Source organism: Pseudoliparis swirei, chromosome 10, assembly GCF_029220125.1.
Source record: "Pseudoliparis swirei isolate HS2019 ecotype Mariana Trench chromosome 10, NWPU_hadal_v1, whole genome shotgun sequence".
NCBI lineage: Eukaryota > Metazoa > Chordata > Actinopteri > Perciformes > Liparidae > Pseudoliparis > Pseudoliparis swirei.
In genome coordinates, this window is record NC_079397.1 from 7,418,179 (window position 1) to 7,433,645 (window position 15,467).

The window sequence follows — 15,467 nt, forward strand, 5'->3', positions numbered from 1 at the left end:
TGCAGAAGTGCAACACAATAGAAACTGCTTTATCTGTTTATAGAACAGGCGAATGAAATAAAGTATAAGATAATTGCATCTGCGATGTGAAACCTTAGCTTGCTGACGAGTTGGAGCTGTGCAGCCTTTCACCTGCAGTTCTTCACTATTACATTTTGGAAACCAAAATGTTGGCATATTCATAGATTCTGTTTGCAATATTAAGCACTTTGGACAACACATCAGATACAAATGATTATTCAAGCTCACTGAATGACTCTCTGCCGGCCTCCCTGTACACAGAACACAAACCCGGCTCTATTCCTGATGATTTAGCTCAGTGTGTGTGTTGCTTATCAGCCGGTTGTTTAGAATGGCAAAGGAAGCCTCATTTATCTAGCTTAGTGTGCCTCGGCGGCTTACAGCGTTCCTGTAATGGTACAATAAGCAGAGCACGTGTTTGCAGCACTTAGAAATGCAGCCGCTTGATAGAATCAATTGTTACATGAGGTGAGAAAAAACAAAGCCCGCTGAAGGGGGTGCAGGTTCTCCGCTGTAGCGCCTCTCTGGCAAACTGCGCTAATGAAGACGAGGTGAGAGAAACAAGCCGCCACTCTCGTCTCTCGACGCCGCTTGAGACGTGGAATGTAAGCGAGGGAAATATCAACCGAGGGACAAACACTTGTGTTTGGGGAGAGGAAATCGTCGGAGCGGGTTGCCAGGTTGCTAACCATATGTCATGCAGCGAAGGACGCGAGCGGGCCTGGGAACAGGGCCAGGTCCGGGGATGAGGTGCCGATGACTTTTGGGATAAGATTTGGGTGTGTTTGTTAGTCACGGCACGCTGGGAGTAATGTCCGTGGACCTGGATTTTGTAGATTTCCACGACTGGTGCACTATTCACGACCAGATGGTTGAATTGTGCAACTTCAGAAGATGTTATTTTAAATGAGATCTCTTAAGTGGCTGTTCATTCATATAAAAACATAAATATAAAGGCTACTTATTTGTTCACTGTGGCACTAACTAGGGACACCCATGTTGTTTTTGGCCATGTCTGCTAATGTGCTGCGAGAATTAGATTAGGGCTAATTTAATGCATGTTGAATTTCCTAAACCTTCAGCACATTTCACTAAAGCCCCGGCCTTAATCCAACATCCCAAAAATAAATAAATGGCAAGCTTCCTAAAATGTGTAGATATCCCACATAACTGTCTGTCAGATGTAGAACTAAGAAGTTTAAAATAGGTTTCCCCACATGGATAAATCCATTGTAGACACCGGTACTGTAGTCCTGTAAATCGCCCCAACTCTCCGTGATTTTGGCTCCACTGAGTCCTCTTCTCACCGGGTCTCTGCCCTCTTCTAGTACCCGGCTGCTCTGATGAACCTCGGTGCCATCCTCCACCTGAATGGGAAACTTCCCGAAGCGGAGGACAACTACCTGCGCGCGCTCCAGCTCAAACCCGATGATGTCATCACCCAGTCCAATCTGCGGAAGCTGTGGAACATCATGGAGAGGCAGGGACTTCGGATCAAAGCGTGGGCTCGGGATGCAGAACAGCGACCTTTGAACTGAGAGAGTTGCTGCTACTGTTCCCTTCATGATGTGTCCTCCAGAGAATGAAGCAGGACCAAATGAGAAGCTCTCTACAAGACAAGGACCAATCATTCTTTAGAGATGTGGCCTGCGATGCTTGTTGAAGACGGTGTTGAGGCTTGGCATGTTTTGGATTCAAGGATGTTCTGACGTCACCACCAGCGCTGTATGGCGACTCAAACGACTAATGTTACGTTTATTATCACATTTTATAAAGCAATGCTCAATGTCTTTAAAAAGATGCACTGAAATCAAAAGGCAAGAAATTGCGAGGTCCCAAAAAAGAAGAAAAAAAGATCTCAAAGATCAGATGGTTATTATTTCACGACCATGAAAAACGTGGGTAGGCCTATGTTTTAAAGCACTTAATTGGAAAGATGTCGAAAAAGTATTTAAATAATAATTTCTTCAGGAAATGTGTCAGTTGTGAATGATGCCTTTTGCATAACACCGTTAGTAGCTGCAGAGAGAGCTGCCCAAGGTCGGATGAATGCCCTCAAGTGACCTCACTTTAAAAACGCAACAAAAAAATGATACTCGTCGTGGCGTTGGAAAGAAGTGGGCTGACCAGACCTCTGCAGCCCACTCCTCACCTCTGCCTGAGGCTCGCGGCTTGAAGCTACATTAGCTGCTCCAACCATCACACATACACATTGCTGTCCTATACCTAATGGCGGTCAAGTTGCATTGTGGGTAATGTGGGCACCAAGGAAGTAGAAAGTGCGAAGTATTAACAGATAAGTTGCTCCCAACTGTTTAAAAGACCGGGTTAAAGCATAATGCATATAGCCAATTTACATTCTGTTGTCTGAGTCCCTGAAGAGTGTGTGCACCTGGTGCTCTGTCAATGCTTGTGACTGTAAACAGTTCATGGGGAAACTCCTCAGCGGTGCCAAAAGCTTGTACCGAGTCTTTACGCCTCTCGTGCCAAGCAAGAACTGAAATGTGTCGGGTTCCTCGTGTCAAACCAAGATGTTTCATTTCATGTGATCAAACTTAATTTATTAATACGTGATGTTTTTGTGTTAAGAAGCCGACCCTGTGCCGTCACGGTAGCCCGCCCTCTCTGATTTGTCCACATAGATAGGCGTCCGTATGCAACATGACAATTGCATTCAAATGTATTTTTTACGTGTATTTGTCTTCTCTCTGCTCAGGGACATCAGGTTGTGGTTTCTGTCACAGAATGGCTTTGTGACACAGAGAGAGCTTCTTAAAGTGATGTTGGGTGTTTTTTGACGATCGTGATGTTTGTTTAAATTATAGAAAATGTGTTGTGTTTTGTAAAGAAAAGTGAACTTTTTTTCCATAATAAAAACATGTCAGCAGTGTGAGGTCCTCAGGGGAGCCTGTGTGTCTCTCAACATTGTAAATTCAGTCCGCCAACCCACATGTATATTTATGTAAACATAGATTATGCAGTTATTATTTGGCCCTTAATCATGTCACTCCATTTTAGCATACACCACCATCTGTTTCTCGCAGCAGAGATTGAGAAGTGACCAAATCAAAGCATGTAGTTTCCCATGAAGCCAATATAACATGGAATATGTGAGTGGGCTGCGCTCAAGGGAGCAGTTGTTTACTTCCCTTATGCCAAAATACAATATTACAAACTACTTAGACTCAAGTCTGCAGTGAGCCAAAAGGAACTCCCAAAAAGAGGCAAAAAACAAGCGGAACATATGCCACAAAACCAATTGAATCACTCATGCTCAATATTATTTAACGACTATAAATATTGACAATTAAAACACTTCAATTAATACCAATGCTAATACTGCAAGCCACCAATATGTCAACTCATTATTTGATGATGCAGCAACACAAGCAGCAATTTAGTAACTTGTTATACAACTATTGACAAATGGATGAAGTCGGTGCAGAGAAAGTATGCCGTCAATACAATTATTCTTGCTTTTGAAAAGTAACAATATTTTTTTTACATCTCTTACACAAGCGTGTATGAAATTGACCTTTTTTCCAGCATTAATTTCATTCACAGGTGTTATTGATAACAGTAACGAGGAGGCAGGGGTCATCGTTAATGTAATTAATTACACCTGGGCTTTCCCTGGTATGACAAGTATATTCCACATAAGCAGCATCAGCAGTACGTACACTGTCTCTACTTCCCTATTACAAAGCTGTATGCATATTAATAAGGAAAAATACAAAAATCATCTAACCCCAATTACTAAAATGTAAACGGTAACAAACAAAAACTGAACGTGCATTGTTTTCTTGCCAAATAAGGAAATATTTCATGTTTTAGCGAGAGAACAAGCATGAACAAATAATATATTCCCTACATTTTCAAAAAATATTTCACAGAATAATAAAAGTTTGAATTGTAAAAGTGTCGTTTTATACTGTGTGTCTGTGAGGTTTAAGTCCTTGTTCGGGATGTACAGTATCAGTCTCAAATATATAATATAGCATATGAAAATCTATTTCTGAACTATTTAATTTAGATATGTTTGTGTCTTTGACCAATGTTAAATAACGTTAAAAAAGGAAGTGATTTCTCTCCAGTGCTGATACTGAGTCTCTCTAAATGACACAACACAGCTCTCTGAGAGGAACTCCTCATTAGACTTCTCACAAACTCAACATGTTGATCGCATCTGATCAAGCCGACTTCAAAGAGGTTCTAATCACATGCCAGGCTGTGAGCGCACCAAGCTGTACATATTTAAGAAGATACCAAACTTGACTCATTGACTTGCAAGAACTCACAGCCCCCGTTTCAAACATTTCAAACTAGAAGCTATGACATTCATCTATGAGGACATATTCAGTGAGGTAATAATAAGAACACTTCATCAAGAATATTTATTATACGCAGAAACCCCATCTGTTGAATCACTGTATATGCCCATCTCACCCATTGGACCAATTAAATGGTCTCATGTAGTTTACTGAGATATGATGGCCTGGCTCTGAGAAAAAGCACCAACAAAACTACAAAACACTACCAAGAAACCTGTAAACAGCCACATACCCATGTGTATCCATACAATCTGAGCTAAACATAAATGAATAGGTTAGTAAAATCAAAATAGAAGCAAGGGTGATCATTTGTTTCTGGCTGTTACTAATAAAGATGGAATGTACATATTGTAGTTCATTAAAAATGTGATATAACAAGACAAAATGTGTGATTATATGCATGCCACTTGGGATAGTATAATGGGGATGTTATGTGTTTCGTATCTTAAACACAGTCACATATTTATTTTAATATAACAATAAATGATTGCATCATCTCATGATGTGGAAAGGTTTCCACTGGACAAAAGCGTAATCTATATATGTTATCCAATTACGTACACAAGAGCATAAGCATCAGTATAAAATAGATAAAGTTCTGGGTGAATGCAACAATAATTCATCAAAAAAATTCAGGGCATACTTAAAAAATAGATGTAATATTTTTAAACTAATTTTCTAAGTCAAGTTATCCTATCTAGAGCTTTCTGGCACTCTGTCCAGAAATATAACGCTCATCATAATTAAGTATGGAAGTAAGAAAGAAACCGAGAGCTCCGATTGTTGTAAACATGGCCGCACCTTGTCTCCATATTTCCCAGGTCACATTAGCTTGACAGCCAATGAGGAAGCTTTTTGATAACCTCTCCTTCTTCTACTCAACACCGAACTATCAATTCACTGGAAGCTGCCTTTGTCATTCAGAATATGAAAGTTATTCACACACGCTGGCCAAATGTTTTTCATATCCGGCAGACACGACCTCTGACATGACCCAGCGACACCTGGGCCTACATGCTAAAGTACACCACTTAAACTACACAATAGGGAAGGAAGTGAGGCGCATTAGAGAGTTCCCCCCACTGCCTGCATGGGAAGCATATGGGAGAAGTGGAAGCACATGGCTGGTGTCTTTATGACTTGGTGTTTCACTGAACTGATGTTCAGGGGCGTTAGACGTGTCCTAATTGAACAGTCGGGCATACGAACAAACCTCTCTTCACTAAAGGCTGGCTGTTGTCAAGACACTTATCCCAGATGGACATATAAAGAATGAATGTATACATTTGTATGACATTCAAACACTCAAATGTAATACAAATACCGAAAAATTGTACTGAAGTAGAGTTCTTGTAAACGCCTGGCTTTGATGCTGCTGGGAGAATCAATCCAGCTGTGAAAGAATAATGACAAAACCACGAAACATAATGTGGAACAGCCCGAGCTGATCTCTGCCAAGACTTCCAACCTCCTTTTCTAACATGTAAACAGTGACCTCTGCTGACAGTTTTCCTTCAGTACACTTGGTTCCATTTCAGGACTGGGAGGAGGTGAATAATAAAGGATCGGATCGGACAGGCCTCAGGTAAAACCGGCCTGTGGTAACCCACCAAGCTTCTTGTCACATATGAAAAAACATCCTGGTATTTGTAAAATCCTCTTTCTATTCTTTATTTCACTGATGTTGCTGCGACAGCAACCCTTGATGTTACACAACACCACAGCCAGTGATGTCAGCGTTGGGTATTTGCTTTATTTGTGAAAGTACAACACCTGTTTCAACGTCACTGATCGGGGTGTGTTGATGTTTGACACCTTTAGAGAGCAGTGCGGCACGTTTTGTAGCTTGCTTGAGTTACGTTTTGATTTCCCGGCTCCTCTTGAAAGTGCTGGTTAATAGTTTAGAGGTTCTGTAAGTGCTGCTCACAAAGTCAACACTGCACCTGCACATGTTAACAGTCTGCAAACTTTGTCTGTCTGCAAAAGATGGCGCGGCTGTGTCCAGACGCCGTCGTGGTAGCTCCGCGGAGATTGTGCGCTCTTTTAGTTTTTGTGTTCATTTTTTATATTTTCTTTGCCACAAACACATCGGCACTAACAGCATACGAACGCAGCACACTTTTGGACATAAACTTTTGCGCAAAACAAGGGTTTTTGTCCACTTTTTCCATCGATCCAGCGTGGCCGGCAGAGATCGTACGAGCGAACCACAACAACAACAGTGGAGCCGCTACTACGGGAGACGACGAAAACATCGAGGGAAAGCGGGCGGAATTCGGAACAGACTGAGAGTTCAAGCCCACCGTCCACCTCTGCCCAGCATCCTTCTTGCTAACGTCCAGTCTCTGGAAAATAAGCTGGATGATGTTAGGGCAAGGATCAGATTCCAACGGGACATGAGGACTGTAACATCTTTTGTCTGACGGAAACATGGCTGACCCGCTGGTGCCGGATCGAGTCATATGCCCAACCGAGTCCTTCTCTGTTTTCCGTGCAGACAGAACGGAAGAGTCTGGTAAATCTAAGGGTGGAGGGGTTTGCTTCATGACTAACAACAAGTGGTGCAACCCCAAGGACATTAAGACTCTTTCTCGTTCCTGCTCGCGAACCTGGAACATCTGACGATCTCATGCCGTCCATTCTACCTTCCCGGGAGTTCAGCTCGGTCATCACCACAGCCGTCTACATACCACCACAAGCGGACACCGGCGTAGCACTATCGGACCTACATGATGTGTTATGTCGGCATCAGAACAAGTATCCCGACGCGGCTGTGGTGGTGGCTGGGGACTTTAATAGGGCAAACCTAAAAAGTCATGCCGAACTTTCACCAGCACATTACGTGTGCTACCAGAGGAAAGAACGTTGGACCACTGCTATACGCCATTCAAGAGAGGCTACAAGGCTGTCTCTCTCCCTCCGTTCGCAAATCGGACCATGCCGCCATTTTGCTGCTACCGAGTACCAACAAAGGATAGCACGGGAAGCGGTAGTGACGAGGGACGAAGCGGTGGTCTGACCAATCAGAGGCTGAGCTACAGGACGCTCTGCGTGTCGTCGACTGGGACATGATCCAATCCAGTTCCAGTGACGTCAGCGAGTTTTGGACGTAGCAATGAGCCTCATAGCAACGCTTAGCGGACACCATCGTCCCCACGGTAAAGTTAGGGTCTTTCCTAACCAAAAGCCGTGGGTTGATAGATCCATCCGTGAAGCTGTGAACGCCCGTATTGCTGCCTATAACTCCGGTCTTGTATCCGCAACATGGACGAGTACAAGGCAGCGGTCTATGGACTGAGGAGGGCGGTGAAGGAGGCCAAGAGGAGGTACCGAGACAGAGTGGAATCACAGATGGAGCAGCGCGACACCAGGCGCCTATGGCAGGGGCTACGGACTATCACAGATTACCAGAGCAGACCCCGCGCAATGGTGAGTGCCGACGCATCCCTAGCGGACGACCTGAACTCATTTTATGCACGGTTTGAGGCTAGCAACAACAGCGCTAGCTCGCCGGCTAACAACAACACTGTTAGCGTAGCCGAGGTGAGTTCTACCGCTGGGGATGAACACACACTCTCTGTGACCGAGCACAGTGTGAGGAGGGCTCTGTTGAGGGTGAACACCAGGAAAGCTGCAGGTCCAGATGGCATATCTGGGCGAGTACTGAAGACCTGTGCTAACCAGCTAGCTCCAGTGTTCACCACAATATTCAACCTCTCCTGGCTGAGTCCGTGGTCCCCGCCTGCTTCAAGAGATCCACTATTGTCCCTGTGCCCAAGAATGCTTCTCCAGCATGTATGAATGACTACCGACCGTGGCCCTCACCTCGGTGGTCATGAAATGCTGAGAGGCTGATAAAGGACTACATCTGCGCCTTCCTCCCTTCCTCCATGGACCCGCTGCAGTTTGCTTATCGCCCAAACAGATCCACAGATGATGCTGTCTCCCAGGTACTGCACACCACACTCTCTCATCTGGACAGCCAGAGGGGGCTATGTGAGACTGCTGTTCATTGATTATAGTTCAGCTTTCAACACCATAGTCCCTCCAGACTGGCGGCAAGCTGATTGAGCTGGGACTGAACACCCCCTGTGTGCTTGGATCCTGGACTTCCTGACCGCCAGGCCACAGGTGGTCAGGGTGGGCAGACACACCTCCAAATCCCTCACCCTGAACACAGGATCCCCCAGGGTTGCGTCCTCAGCCCCTACTGTACTCCCTGTACACACATGACTGTGTGGCCAGGTTCAGCTCAACACCATCATCAAGTTTGCGGATGACACAGTGGTGGTGGGCCTGATCTCCGACAACGACGAGAAGGCCTACCTGGAGGAAGTTGCTGATCTGTCACTCTGGTGCCAGGACAACAGCCTCATCATGAATGTCACCAAAACTAAGGAGCTGATTGTGGACTTTAGGAGGGTACAACAACAGAGGACGTACTCACCACTGGGGATTAACGGGACTACTGTGGAGAGGGTGAGCGGGTATAAATACCTGGGAGTCCACATCACCGAGGATCTGACATGGTCAACAAACACAGACACTCTGGTGAGAAAGGCAAGGCAGCGCCTCTACCACCTCAGGCAGCTGAGGAAATTTAAAGTTTCCCAGAGGATCCTTCAGTCCTTCTACTCTGGAGCTGTAGAGGCGTCCTGACAGGAAGCATCACAGCCTGGTTTGGCAACTGCTCCGCTCAGGACAGGAAGGCTCTGCAGAGAGTAGTGCGTTCGGCTGAACGCACTATTGGAACTACACTCCCACCCTGCAGGACTTGTACACCAGGAGGTGCAGAACCAGAGCCGGCAGGATCATGAAGGATCCTCACCACCCCAACAACAGACTGTTTCAGCTGCTGCGGTCAGGCAGGCGCCTCCGTAGTCACGCTGCAAGAACAGAGAGACTGAGACGGAGTTTCTTTCCTCAGGCCATCAGGACTGTGAACTCCGACCTCACCAGGACCCCCACATAGACCCACACAACTGCCCCTCTTAGGCACACACACACACACACACACACACACTTAGTATAAATATTGTACTGTAAATATTGTGTTGTTTTTTATTGTAAATAGTGTGTACTTGTTGCCCTTGCACATTCCTGCTGAGCATTGCCACTTTCATTTCACTGCACACCCTGTGTGTGTATGTGACAAATAAAACATCTTGAATCTTGAATCTTGACTGAAATCAGTGTGTGAGTGAGTCTTTTCAAGCCCTTTTATCCACAGGAATAAAACAGATGATAACATTGGAACAGAAATAAACATGTGTAATTCAATTCAGTTTATTTTGTATAACCCATAATCACAAATTACAATCTGTACACATATGGCATCCCTGTACCAGGACCTCACATCGGATCAGGAAAAACACCCCAAAGAACTGAAGAAACCCTTCGACAGGGAAAAAAGGGAAGAAACCTTCAGGAGAGCAACAGACGAGGACCCCTCTCTCCGGATGGACGGAAGCAATAGATGTCATGTGAACAGAATGAACAGCGTTACAGAGTTATAACACATTCAATTCATATGACAGAAATTATGAATCACGAGTAGTCATTGAATTATGAGTAGGCATTGGCCACGATCCAGATAACAATCAATGTCATCACATCGGCCACCTGAGAAATCAATCTTGACGGGACGATGGGATGAAAATCCATGTCAACGCTGTTTTGTTTCTTCTGAAATGTGTTTCAATATCCTCACTCCTCAGGGGGTCATCAGGGTCATCCTGCAGAGGGTACCAAACATTTAGTTCTGCTCCATATGGATGTGTTGAAGTTGACAGATAGATTTGATGATCTAATCACGATGGACTTTTGTTTTTAAGATTAAGAAAAAAGATGTGCCTCAAGCCTGTGCCAGGTACCTCCAAGACAACGGGTTCTCTGATGTGTCCATGGGCTCCACTGCATCGTCCTTCAGTATACCAACTCAAACTAAAAAAATACGTTTATTTAGGTCAAGCTGGTCTTTCTGTCTCTCTCTCTTAAGTTGACATTTGGCATTGCTCATACAAATTAGCTGCACTATATAGCCACACCTCTGAGGTAGGCTGGCTGTCCTCACTATGAAGAGGAAGACATTTTGACCGGCACAAAATATTTCCTCCACTGAAATGTGTTCAAAAAGAAATAATTTCAAAAGCTTACGTTGAAAAGTTTATTATTTGTAACATGTGCAAATTACAGACACACACACATAGCTTCTTACACACTACACACACACACACACATCTCGAATGTTATGACTGGAGACATCCTTTTGTTTCCCTCACCTGCCTGTATTTATGAGGAAATGCAAAGAGTTGCTTCATTTGCATTCTTGCACTGTTCCGCCACCGTGTGGCCAACATGACACACCGAGTCATTGTGTTATTCTGCTTTCTCAAAAACACACACATCCATTCAATGGATTCAACAAATGCACACGGCAAAGCAATATTACATTTTGTGGATAATCATCATTACAGTACCATACATGTGCTGGCTACATTCTTCGTCTCTTTTTTTTGACACCAGGGGCAAAGAAAACCTGCGTATTCCTTAAAGAAACATGTTTTCAGGCGGTGACATCACACTCAGATGGTTTTAAGTCAAAAGTGATGAGGATCTTGTTTTGGTTTGGAATGAACTCGGTTTACAGACGCATACAGAATCCAACCTCGGCCATTGTCAAGTCTTTTAAAGATTGAAGTCAATGGTCAAAAAGGTTACACAGAAACATATTGCTAAAGGACCACAAGTGAACAAGACATCACAACTTTATGTCACCGTGACACGAATAGAAAACCTTTCATGGAAAGGGAGGAAAGTGCACTGATGCACGGTTTAAAACAAATGTAGAGGTAGAAGCGGTTTTTTTTGTACACGTATATAAAAGAAAAAGAAAATCAATGCCGACATAATATGTTGGAACAAGTACACACAGATGTGGATGCCGCTAACTTGACAGGTCACTGTGCTGATTGAATGAGCAGGAACGTGTTGCGGTTTTTGGTTTTGTCATTTTGAATTATGTCTCCATGACTTAAATAAGCTCATGCGTGGCACTGTGGATGTGGGGGAGGGGCTGTGGCCGATGGCAGGACATCACCGATAACCTACAAGTTCCACTCCTATTTCAAACAATTGTGCACAGATATCGAACAAGCAAGCACAGATTTGTGCATTTAATACAAAATTGCCACACAGACTGATCTTCAGTCCACGTGTTCATCCTTTTTTATGTGGAGGAGAGATTCCACTCACAAGGGCCTGTCTTAGAATATACTGAACAGTTCACAAGCTGTACACAAAGTCTCTATTGTCTTCTTGTTTTTCCAATTTCCACAAAGGCACTTTAGATGGCCCATGCTCCAGTTAGGCACTGGATCTGGCAGAAAGGAAAGGCAAATGTCCCTTAAGCCTCCGCCTCTTTTCACAATTTGAATCCCGTCATCTGATTCTGTCTCCCGAAATATTTCCATGTTTGAGATCCAGCTTCAACGGGGAAAAAAAACCCCCGTCTTCTTGTGAGGCTTCAGTAGAACTCCACCAGATACTCTGGGTAGATCTGATTGCTGTCAAAAATGACATAAATCTTTGGATTGGCCATGTCATCCACACAACTGTCGTAAAAGTTGGTGAAGCTGGCGTCCTTGGAGGGCGGTCTGCAGTACATGGGATGACCGACTGTGTATTCGCCAACGAGCACTCGCGACAGGAACATGGTCTTGTAGGAGGGCTCATTCGCAAATATGGGTGGGGCGAGTCCATGTCTCTGCAGGGTGGTGTTGTGCTTCCCCGTGGTGTGACAGAATTTACTGGAATATTTGGCATCCCGGGCAAAGTAGCTTCCTGTGGGGATGGAACATGAAATGAAATGTTGAACTCAAGACAGCAAATAAAAAGGTGCGGCAAAGTGTTTCATGATGTGAAATCACAACACAAGACAGATCTACCTTTGCCAAAGACATCGCCATGGCTCCCTGTCAGGCGCCAGTCAAAGTTAAATGTACATATAGCTTGTATGTTGCTGTGTCCGGTGCCGTGAAACAGCATTCGCTCCTCAATGTCCACCGTGCGCTTGACTTTTCGCAACTGTGTTTTCTTCCTTGGGGCAGAACCAATGAATGACAGCATGACAAAGAGAACTGATCATCACTTTGTGGCATCAGACATGGCCTCACAATCTATTTCATGTCTCAGTGACGGTGAGGATCCCCTAAATTGAGTTTAATTCTGTTGATTTACATGAACGGAAGAAAAGCTCCGTCTCTCTCGTCGGGGCTGGACGAAGTACTAACATGAACTCAGCATGGCAGCATAATTCAGTGCTAACAAACAAGTACTTTTGGACAACAACACAACAAGTTTGTACCTGCAGAAGAATTCCCATAAGTCGAGGTTCTGAACCCTCTGGATGGATTTGATTGGATGATCCATCGTCCTTTCATATAGTCTGGCAACTTCCTTAAATTCATAGGTGTCTCTTGCGAGCTGGATAAGCTGCAAAAAACACAATCACACAAGGGTGAAGTAGTCCAAAGTCATACTAACAATAGCAGGACTGTTATGTTACTCACTTGATAGGGCTCATCCATGTTTATTCTCTCCCAATGACACGGAACAGGCAAGGCAAGGTTATCACATATAAACCTGACAGAACAAGTGGAAGAGAGATTAGAGGGTTTAGTCATTACATTCTTACAGCAGTATAACACTCATTTAAATTGCACCACTGTCATTAAAGAAAAGCTCGCAATGAAGAAATAAATCATTTTGAGCACCAAATCTTACCGGAAACCAGTTGCAGAGTGGAGGGAGCGTTTTATTGGCCGCTGCTTCCCTGTCGTTACATTTATTTGTCGCATCACTGGTGACAAATTCAACAAAGATTAGAGCTGCAGGAAATCGCATTCATGCACAATTTCTGTAACAGGATTAATCCTGACTGGAAATATTTCCCTTCTAATCTTCACTTCTTTCATGCCATCATTCTGAGGGCTTAATATGTGTCGTTTGAACAAAAGCCTTTCGTGTAACTTTGACTAACTCTTTAACTCATCACCATACCTGAGAAGTCCAGCCTGTAGGTGTACTTGGCTGTGTAGAATTCCATGACACCTCGCTGGTTTCTGCTGTAGCACAGTTCAATCTGAGCACTGGTCACAGAGCAGGCTGCACTGGGATCCACCTGACAGGAGAAATGAGAAATGTAAATGACTCATGGAGAGATGAAACCATGAGTTGATTTATCATTTGAGGAGGAGGAGGTGAATAATAAAGGATCGGATCGGACAGGCCTCAGGTAAAACCGGCCTGTGGTAACCCACCAAGCTTCTTGTCAGATATGAAAAAACATCCTGGTATTTGTAAAATCCTCTTTCTATTCTTTATTTCACTGATGTTGCTGCTACAGCAACCCTTGATGTTACACAACACCACAGCCAGTGATGTCAGCGTTTGGTATTTGCTTTATTTGTGAAAGTACAAAACCGGTTTCAACGTCACTGATCGGGGTGTGTTGATGTTTGACACCTTTAGAGAGCAGTGCGGCACGGTTTTTTTAGCTTGTTTGTTTGTGATGTATCATTTGGTCAATCGGCAGAAAGTTATTGCAGTTTCTTAAATAATTGATTCACTGTTAAAGTCAGAGTCAAACATTAGTTACTTCCTGCTAGAATATGGGCCGATCAATTCATTGAAAAATCATTGCAGCAACACTTTACTTTATATGCAGAGGTAATTAATGGGTGAATGGACATACAGTAATGGCCACTGACTATCATCTGTTCGTGCCAAAGATTCCACTTGAGAATTGAATTGTCTCAACCAAAGAAGAGCCCCACTATGACATTGCACAGAGTAGCCTTTAACTGACACATCCAGCTGACTTTTGGCTCTCAGTTGCACCCAATTAGAGACCAAAGTGTGACAGATAGTGAGGACTGACAGGTGGGCTATACACTTTCAGGACTGTACGAAAGTGTGTCGTGACGTGTGAAGCTGTGAACTACCTCAAACATGTGCCACACTCCACACTCAGCCAAGTAGAACCAGCACCAGTTGGGCTCAGAGATGTCCATATCCTCCATCTCGGTGGAATCCTCCTCTGACGACCTGATGGCTAACATAGCTAAACCTGAAAATGATAAGTGGAAAGACGCGAACACACTTAGGCAAATAGCAACTACAATACATGAAGGTACGGGGGCGGAAAGATGGTTTTTTATTCGTGACACACACCTAACTGCAAATGCTCGGAATCTAAACCATGTTCATGAGGGAATGTCATCTCAAAATCAAATTCAAATAATACAGGAAACTGCCCTACCAAGCTAACGCTAGCTTTGATTAGCGGCTGCCGCACATGACTCCTCTCCTCTTACCGTTTTTCAGCCCGTCCTTATCGTGATGTAAATCCTTCATGCATTATGAATCACAAAGCATCACAGACTCCGATGGATGAGAATGGCTGACTGACGCGACAAATCATTTTCGTCTCTCTGTGCGTTGTTTACTTTTACTTCCGGTTTCGTCACGCAGAAAAACATCGTCGCGTCATTATGATGTAACTCCTCCCTCTATTCATAGGGAAATTATCCCTGCGGTTGTCCTGTCAAGTAAAAAGTCTTCCCAGATACAGCACCAACATGGTTTAATTAAGAATACATTTTACATAGGTTATTATGTGTAAGAAAAATTATACTCGACACCAAGTGTAAAATCACCATTCAGGTCATATGTATACCATAAATAAATAAATAATTAATAAATAAATACCATTTAGGTAAGATTTTTGAAATTTCCCCACTGTGGGACGAATAAAGGAATATCATATCATATATATCATATATATTCGTGTAAGAAGGAGCAGAGTTGAAATCACTAACAAGTCCTATTTACAAGATGCTGCTCTTGTCTCTGTCTATACCCTGTGACACACTCTTCATGGAGGCTTTGAAAAATATGTATTTTGGATAAATAACTGTGAAAATACATGCATGAAGACATGGGTATGCCTATTTTACATTGTGGTGAGGGAGCGTCCATAAGGACAGCTTATTCTGCGTAAGGCAATAATACCGTGTGTTTGTGTGTGCGCGTGCGCATGTGCGCGTGTGCGCG

At 43.8% G+C, this 15,467-nt stretch overlaps 2 protein-coding genes across 2 annotated transcripts in view; one reads left to right on the top strand and one right to left on the bottom strand.

Moving 5' to 3' along the window:
- tmtc2a (transmembrane O-mannosyltransferase targeting cadherins 2a) overlaps positions 1-2,911 on the top strand; it is a 45,706-nt gene extending 42,795 nt beyond the window's left edge. The window contains 2 exon segments of the mRNA XM_056425214.1: positions 1,350-1,517; positions 1,519-2,911. Coding sequence (XP_056281189.1) covers positions 1,350-1,517; positions 1,519-1,554 — 204 coding nt within the window. The 3' untranslated portion in view covers positions 1,555-2,911.
- A 7,593-nt stretch (positions 2,912-10,504) lies between these two features.
- LOC130200233 (protein mono-ADP-ribosyltransferase PARP11) lies at positions 10,505-14,851 on the bottom strand. Its single transcript, XM_056424287.1, has 8 exons — positions 14,729-14,851; positions 14,357-14,481; positions 13,413-13,533; positions 13,137-13,212; positions 12,923-12,995; positions 12,718-12,845; positions 12,299-12,450; positions 10,505-12,194 (listed from the first exon to the last, which is right to left on the bottom strand). The coding sequence occupies exons 1-8, from the start codon at positions 14,766-14,768 to the stop codon at positions 11,878-11,880; spliced, it is 1,032 nt and encodes a 343-aa protein (XP_056280262.1). The 5' UTR covers positions 14,769-14,851; the 3' UTR covers positions 10,505-11,877.
- Positions 14,852-15,467: the final 616 nt, after the last annotated feature.